General features: G+C 38.3%; 1 protein-coding gene across 6 annotated transcripts; it reads right to left on the reverse strand.

Moving 5' to 3' along the window:
- Positions 1-375: 375 nt before the first annotated feature.
- LOC106511293 (glucagon family neuropeptides) lies at positions 376-5,915 on the reverse strand. Of its 6 annotated transcripts, XM_014000040.1 has the most exons (7): positions 5,551-5,913; positions 5,236-5,340; positions 4,665-4,799; positions 4,103-4,207; positions 3,442-3,576; positions 2,824-2,944; positions 376-877 (listed from the first exon to the last, which is right to left on the reverse strand). In XM_014000040.1, the coding sequence occupies exons 2-7, from the start codon at positions 5,331-5,333 to the stop codon at positions 869-871; spliced, it is 603 nt and encodes a 200-aa protein (XP_013855494.1). In that variant the 5' UTR covers positions 5,334-5,340; positions 5,551-5,913; the 3' UTR covers positions 376-868. The 6 variants fall into 6 exon arrangements, with proteins under 6 accessions (XP_013855494.1, XP_013855492.1, XP_013855491.1 ...); XM_014000038.1 differs by having other exon boundaries at positions 376-2,944; positions 5,236-5,337; positions 5,551-5,915; XM_014000037.1 differs by having other exon boundaries at positions 376-2,944.
- Positions 5,916-8,648: the final 2,733 nt, after the last annotated feature.

The following is an 8,648-nucleotide window of genomic DNA, read 5'->3' on the forward strand; positions in this document are numbered from 1 at the left end:
GCAACGAGAGGTGTAAAGTGCAGCAAGGCAGTGTGTGCGGTGGGCTGGGGTGATCCCTCCCACGTCTCTTTACTCATGCTGTCCTGAGGGGAGGCAGACACCCGGCCAACTGGTGTCACTGCTTCGCCGCCAAAACCACTGAGTCACTGTGAAAATGGGGCGCAGACTCTGAATTTGTTTTTTCCACCCCACACACACGCTTTTCCTTTGTTTGTGTGGTTTGCCTTTAGCTTCTTGACCATCCAAAAGTGTACAGTGATACAGCCAACACAATGTTGACTTGTTGCCTCTTCTACAGGAACATCCCATCAAAGTTGCCAAAAAGTGCATTGTTTAGATTTTTCTTGCTAAATGTGTTCAAAAATTACACAAAAATTTGTTGTTTACAAAAATTTATTCATACAAATCTTACAACACAATTTTTTTTAGACATTTATTGACTTGAACCTTATAGATCTCAGTTTTTGTAGTCTATCACTTTTCACACAGTAAATATAAATATTTATATATGTATCTGAAGATTATTTCAGTTTTGTAAGGCTATGGGCGCTTTTATTATCATACATGTAATAATTCACGAAGAAGCTTCAGCTTCCTTGTCTTTTCACACACACACACAAGTAAAACTAGTGCTCTAAAACAAAGTGCACACAAGAAAAGCAGTGCAAGCAAAAATTATGGATGTCTAAGCTTGACGGCGATTAAGATCCTATCGAACATTGGCGTGCCACAAAGACAACAACTAAAAGGTGATGAAATGTGAGCTGAAGATGTGCAGCATTGAAGGGCTACTAAAGAGCCATCTGTGATTCATGGCATTTTTTTTACAGTCGATGCAAGGCACCACAGCTGCAAACTGCATCCTGCGTCACAAAGCCTGGAGGGAAATGCAAAATTAAAGAGAGATTGATACAGTAAACACAAATCGAAGAACCTAACTCTGTCGTTTTTATTTGTTTCATGTCCTCTGAAAAGATTTGGCTAATCTGCTTTTCAAAACCAGCAGTTTAATCGTCCTCATTATCCCCTTTAATTTTTAATTTTGCTCTTCCTGTTGTTGAAATGTGATTAGTTTTGGCAGCTTTTTTTGTGCAAAACTGAAAATACAAATCATGGAAAATTACCACTTTAGTTGTAGACAGCTCTTTCTCTGAGATACATTTTTTTAAATACAAAAATCTTTTTATGTCTATAAAGGATGGCATTGAACAGAGAAATTCTTGTCTTCAGTAAAATACATTCTTAATTGGAAAAACATACCAACAGTTTGTGTGATGTGAGTGAAAAGAAAAAAACACACACGCATACACACAAAAATAAAATAAAATAAAAACATCCAGCAGTCACAGATATGTGTGTTTGTAGTAGTCAAAAAGCAAGCAAAACCATTTGGTTGGCTGCACAAATGCAGTGGCTAGTGCAATTACTTTAATCATGCAGTCTACTGTAGTTTGTACATTGGTTCACGTGACAGAAAAGGGAAGCACAATGCACCCAAAGGGTTCAAACACAAAAGTTCAAACCACCTTGTAAGTCTCTCACAAAGAAGAAAGTGATGAAGTTTCCATGTAACAAGTATCATTCCTCTTCTTTTTTTTTCCTTTTCCTCTATTTTTATTTGCCTGATAATGCTGAAAAGCTTAATGATACTTATTATATGGGCAGAGAGATATGAGAAAACCTCCAAACACAGACAACCCAGTTGATAGATACACAATATTGGCACTTTACACAAGTCAAAAGGTCTAAGATCAATTTGTAAACACTGTTGTAGAGAAAAAAGGATGAGAAAAACCTCAAAAGTACTCTGGTCCTTGTGTCAAATTTGAGATTTTTCTGTTGGAAACATGTCCAAACTCAAATTGATTCATAGATCTGCTGACATGGGGTTCCAAAGAAAAAGGTAGAATGAACAATTAATATCTTACCTGTTGTAGATAGCTCATTTGACACCAGCAACAAGAATAGTTAGAGGAACAGTCGGTAATTCTAACTGCACTAACGAGCTAATGGCTAGTCCAAATGCAATCATGACCATCTTGCTGCCAACTTGAAACAAGACCAATCTCAAAATTTTCTTAGCAATTCATGAAAACTGCTATGAAACATTTTAATCTTTTTCAGTTTTGTATTAAAAAACCACTGGCAGCAAAACAGCCCGCACCATGCTGCTACCGCCACCGTGCTTCATAGTGTTCTTAGGTTTGAAAACCTCACTATGGAAACTGACCTCTATGTGAACAGTAACAGCAACTTCCACTTTATGAATTTAAGATGGTTTTTGAGCAGAACTAGTGGCAGCAGCAGCTAACTGTAGCACTTTCTGTGTCATTTCCAGTCATTTCCAGCAAAAATAGTCCAATGCTTGTGCTGGAATTATTGTGTAATGTGACACTGATACAATATGTATGAAATTCTATGATTTTTTTTATGCTATTGGAGTTGTTCTAGCCTAGCTTGGAACAGCAGTTATCTCATCAATTTGTTCAGAATTAAACTCATTTTTTCCAAACTGAGGTTGTTCAAAGAGCTCTCTACGATAAGTTACTTGGTCATAACCTTTTCCACAGAACCCCATGGATCTGAGTTAAAATAGGCCTCGTTCAAGCCAGTCATTCAACAACAATAAGTGCAGTGTATAAGTCAAACTAAAACTCTGCTTGTCAAACTGTTAAAATCAAAATCTGTGAGACGGGAGCACAGATGAGGTGAAAGAAGAGTCTGAAGCAAGATCACAAGGTGAGAAAAAGAAAAGGAAAAAAAAGGAAGAGAGGTGAGAAGCCCTGGTGAGGACACAGCCTCGGGAAAGAGCCGGAAACTCACCGCAAATTCAGGAGAGAACTGTTTCAGCCAGTCTCCCAAAAAAGCTTCAAACTCATCCCCGTCCGGGAGGGCATCAAAGTCTATCACTTGTAGGATTTGGTGAAAACCTATGTCTTCAAGGCTGTCGTGAATAAAGACAACTAAACTCTTAATGTCACTTTACAAGAAAAATAATAATAAAAAGCAGCATTTAATGCATTGATTGTCTTTTAAACTATTTATTTTCCGCTCATGTTTGTGTCTTCACTAAAAGTTTAAAAGACAGGGCTGTTGGAGATTAACAATCATGTCTTATAATTAACTTAGTCTAAAACAATGAATACATAAATAGAGACATTTTTCATTGAATAAACAAATGTTGGTCCTCAAGTGCTTTAAGTACTAAATAAAAAAAACAATATCCTTATCAAAATATTCATTTAATGGCTTACTTCATACATAAATACATGTTTAGGAACACAAAAGCAAACCACTGAGTGGTCAAAATGACTTCACTTGCACACATTGAAGTTTTTAGGGTTTCTTTTTTTTTTCTTTCTTTCTTTGTTCAGGAGGATCAGAGGAAGATGCTACAAATAAGCCATCCGCCGTCCTTTGTTTCTAACTCTCTGTCTGTACCTTTTCCCCAGGACCGCCGCCAGGTACTTCTTCACTGCCATTTGCTTTCTGTAGCGGCTGTAGCTGTCTGTGAAGATCCCGTCTGAGTGTCGCTTGGACAGGGGCTCCGAGCTGTCATCCAACGATTTCCCTCCGCTGCGAGAGAAGAGGAGAGGCACCACAATGATCAGATTCACTCAGACGTACCCACCATCCCCACCCGCCTGCATTTGAACCGCTGTGCTTAATAAGGAAAATGATTAGAGTTTAAGATTTTCAACTAAAAGAGACATAATCCTCTACCTGTTAAACTTTGAACCCACCCCTGGAAGAGATCAGTGTATCAAACTGCACCCCTCCTCCCTCAAACCACTGAGATTTAGTCCCACAAACGATTTATAAGGAAATAAATTCAAAATAGTCAGCTAAGGAAGTAACACCTCCAAAATTAATTAAAGCACTGCTTTTGCTCTCACTCGGGGATTTTATCAATAAAAGCTGGGTTAAGGAGTAGAGAGTGTGGGGGGNGCTTCAGCAGGGATAAAAATAGAAATGTTCAGTACGTGAAACAGCGTGAGTTATGAGCTTTTAAAGACCCATCCAACACAAACAAAGACAAAACAAGGACACAAAACACCCGATTTAGGACAGGAAAGGGGGACAAACAAGAAGATGTTCTTACCCTACACGTTTTGCCATCAGAGAATGAAGGTATTTCCTTGCTGATAACTGACCCAGTGCTTTCCTGTAGGCTTTATTAAACATGCCGTCTGCATGTCTTTCCGTTCTGGGATGATATAGATAGCCACACAGTAAAAAATCACCACACACCCAGCGCAAGAGGCAACAATTATATCAAATGTGTCTATTCTGCAAAACAAAATATCCATCTGAAACTTGAGCCTATCTTTTTTTGTTAAAGAGAGAAAATTCAGCCTGTTAATATTTATGAGATCATATGTTCAATGTTTTGGAGACTGGCTCTAAATCTAAGAATTTTTGGTAGAAAACTATTTTTTTAATTAGGATTGCAGCTAAAAAGACGAATCCACCGGGAGGGAAACTCATCTTCAAAATGCCCAAACTCTTTTTCTGTGTGTTGGAAGCTGCAACATTTCGACGATACATCAATTCACACGACATATACAACATGTAAAGACAGAGATACGGCAATGAGATGAAAAGAGAAGAAAAAATAAAGTTGTTTTTTTGTCCTGTTCAGTTTTCTTTTTGGTGATACTCACCTTTTCTCTGGAGGGTAGAACATAGTGAAGACGTCGTCCGTGACAGATGAAGGGCTTCTCACCTCTATTTGTTCTCCATCATAATCCAGAGACGGTAAAGAATTACCATCCTCATCATAAACCTCACTGTCAAGTCTGAACAGAGGCAAAATGACAATTATTTTCCAGCCTGAACTAAATATAAATTGGAAAAGAGTGTTTTATTCAAACCAAAGCTACAGGAGAATGTATTTCTTCCCATCTGTTCATTCAGAAATGTTATTTGATGCTTCCTTTTTGATCCCTTTTAATTATCCAATCAGATAAATTGCTCGATTAATGGCTGCAGGTCAGGCTGAGACTGTACTTCAGTCTAAATTACATTACAGCTGCTCCCTGGAGAATGTATCTCAGCCCTATAGATTGGCTGTCATGATGTTATCCAGTAACCCAATAAGCTRTTTTCCTCAGAAAAGAACTAATCCTGGGACAGAAAGGACTTTCAGTCTGCTGCTGTTTGGCTCTGTAAGGTGATTCTCTTATGTTTGAACCATAAAAAAGTCAAAGTCAAAGGCAGATCAGAGCAACCTACCTGAAACTTGGAAAGCTAATCCCCACAGGTGAGCAGGTGATGCTGTGATGCATTATGATTCCATAGATGAGTAATGCTAAAGTCGCTTTTCTGGACATTGTCCTGCTGCACAAAATATAAAAAAGCAAAATAAGGAAAAAAGGTAAGTGGGAAGTTTTATATATATATAAGGAAAATTAAGATATATTTTCCCTCTTTTTAAAAACTTTTTAACATTTAGTACAAGTTTCTAAAAGCAAAGAAAAAGCCACTTTCCCCAAACAATTTCCCCATTTTTACGCTGCGTAAAAGCGCACAAAGGGCGCCTCTCCTTACCAGTTGTGTGACGCCGGACACGAGCTTGTGAAGAATCGGAGAGTGAGATAGGGTCTCTATCTCAAGCTCTCTTTCTCTCTCCCTCTCTAGCTCTCTCCCTTCCTGTCCTCCTCCTCTGATCTCTCAGTGAAGCGATTCTTCACTGTCCTTGGTGTTGCGGAGGTGCAGCCCTCCGTGCGCCCGCAGCCAACAGCTCACTTCTCGGGGACTTTTCTCAGTCGCTCCTGGACGGGACAGAGAGCTCCCCAACTTTCACGAAAAAAAAAAAAGAAGAAGGAAGGAAAAAAAACCAACTGTCTGCGCAAAGAATGAAAAACTTTCCTGCGACTTGACAAGTTCACTCCCTGATGCTTTTTATCCATGAATCCGAAAGGCTCCTCTTTTTCACTTGTCATGTATGGAAAGGGGTGGGGAGTCGGAGAGGTGGGTGGGTGTGTGGGTTGGGAGTAGTCGGCTGCGTCATCCACCCCCCCCCCCACCCCCCACCCCGTCCCATATGAGCGCAGACGTCTTCCGCGTCAATGAAAGACCCCGAGACAAGTCATAAAAGAAGAAGAATGTCTCTTGAATTCAGCCATCACCATTAATTAAAGTGCGAATTAATGTCAACTGCTGACGTCACGCTATAAATCCGATCACGTGACCGGCCTTCTGAAGCGCCGTGGAGAGGAGCTGTTCGGTGCTGAAATCATCTTCAGGGAAAAGGCAGAGGAGTGTAAAACCAATGTCAGTGAAATTAGTTTGAATGGTTTTATTGTTTTCTCACCTTTGTTAAAGTTTGGTTAAATTAAGGCCTTTAGATTTAGGAATTCAACAGTCGAGGTTAAAAATTCTAGTCTGGCTTATCAGTCTTGCCTTTTTTAAAAAAAAAATGACAGATTGGATTTCCTCCCTTTTCTTAAAGAATTTATTTTCAGATACTGATTATGTAGTTTGACTCATCTTTTTGTTCAGTTTTCATGTTTTTAAGCACAAACTGCACATGTTGTTATGGCAGGTGCAATTGACTGAACAGAACCAAAAGAAGCAGCCAAAGTCCAAACTTTAAAAGTCATTCAGGAAGTCTGAAAGCATTGTTCAAAACCAAATAATAAGATTAAATTTCTGCAAAGTGTAAAGATGTTAGCAGTAGTTTTAAAGTTCCCCACAGGCTTTTTGTCTTATTGGTTTGTTTTACGTTCTGAGGCGCCACCAACATATCTCTGAGACTGGATAATTAAACTTTGTCTGTGTGTGTTTGTTTTTTCTTCCCTATGTCTCATTAAGATTTATGGTCATCTTTGTTTGCTAAAACTTGTTTGTTTCCACTGTTGTGATGGAACTCCTACATGATATTCTAATGAGCAAAACGGAAATTTCCAAAACCATAAAAGACTCGTGACTCTAAAGACACAGATTTCCAAACAAGCGTTGATTTTCATTGAACAAAGCTGAAAATATGTCCCAAAATTAACACTGAAGACATATTTATCATTTTAGGTCATTGATAAGGTTTCTGTACCAGAATGCTATTTTTAAAAACAGATTTCTTTGTTGCTTCAACATTGCACTGCAGCCTCCCTGCAATTWCAGCTCCAGCTCATTTAAACAACCAATTACTGGTTTTTCTGATTTTTACAAACAGTAACTTAAAACATGTTTGAACTCCTTTTTAATGCCTCAGCTTTCCCTTTTTAATTTGAGGCAGCTTTGTTCTAGAAGGTCATTTTCCAGATGATCATTATGCTCAAACCCCTGATCCTATGAGCCGATCTCCCTAGCATTAAAAAAAATGATTTTTATCTTTTTAAACATGTAAGGACAGCAGCCAGATGAACAAAACCAACTTGAAGATTACATATTTTTATCTGAAATGTTGGGAAGTCAAAACTTAGAGCTGCATCAGACTAAAAGTCCCTTTCAAGTTAACAATTTTCTGTTTAAATGTTTTTTTTCATCCTGTTCATTAGGAGTCCAACATGTCTTCTGTCCACACAGGCTTCAGGACCATGAGTTGAATCTTTAGTGGGTGATTCAGACTCTTTGGTTAGCTTCGCTCTCTGACGTCATGTGACGGTTTGCTTTGCTCAAAGCAACACTTTCCTTTGAATAATAAAAGAGAAAGAAACTAAAAGAAAGGGGAAAAAAGTTCTTTTTAAACTGAGGCCCTCTCTTGCTCTGAGTGAGCGCTGCACCCCAGTGGTTCTGAGAGGAACATGCATTGCTGGGGTTTTGATGCCCTGTACAGCAACAAATTCATCTTTCACTGTCTTCATTTGTCATTATTTATAAAGTGCAATTTGACTTTTAATGTTCCTGCTTTTAAAATAGACAACCACCTCTCGAACACTTAGCTATTTAATTATGAGTGGGGCAGTTAATCATAAGGTTTCCATGACTGTCTTATAGAGAAATGAATCAGAGTAATCATCGTAAAGTGGTGATTACTCATTCAGCTTCAATCATCTCCTAATAAGCGCTTCTTCTCATTATAGCAGGATATCTAAACCTAATCATGTCGAGCATACAGAAGATATGAATGTTTGTCTTTAATCACCCGATGCTTGACTGACCGCAGCTTTAAAACACTCTGCTGTATGTCAAACATTAATAAACCTGCTAAGTCTGGTCATAACATGTGGCAAGATTTACATTAAAGATTCATCAGTAATCTAAACGTACCATCTGTGATTAGTTGTTTCATCTGAATTTAAATGTAAAATGTTCAAACAGTTTTTTGACATTTTAGAGCCCTCTCAAATATATAAATGAGACTATATAATATAAAAAGGTTGTATTTTGTGCAACCACAAATTTGTAGATAAAAGTAACATTTTTGAAAATTTGTATGTTTTCAAATTTTTCATGTCACTGAAATAACGCAAGTTTTTTATTAGTAAGAAATGCAGGATTTTCTTTTTGCATTTGACATAGGTGGCCGTGATGTTTAAATCTCCCATCACAAGCAAGCACTGTGGGATTAACGGTTCTGAGTGAATTAGTTTTGTTCTGTGAACCTCAGAGAATGTGTTGCTTAATCTCCTGAAGGAGTTCCCCAGGGACGTCTCCTCAGTCCTTTTTAATTCCTCATACACGCTCAAACACTTGGCTTTACTAAG

Source organism: Austrofundulus limnaeus, unplaced genomic scaffold (assembly GCF_001266775.1).
Source record: "Austrofundulus limnaeus strain Quisiro unplaced genomic scaffold, Austrofundulus_limnaeus-1.0 Scaffold2651, whole genome shotgun sequence".
Classification (NCBI taxonomy): Eukaryota; Metazoa; Chordata; class Actinopteri; order Cyprinodontiformes; family Rivulidae; genus Austrofundulus; species Austrofundulus limnaeus.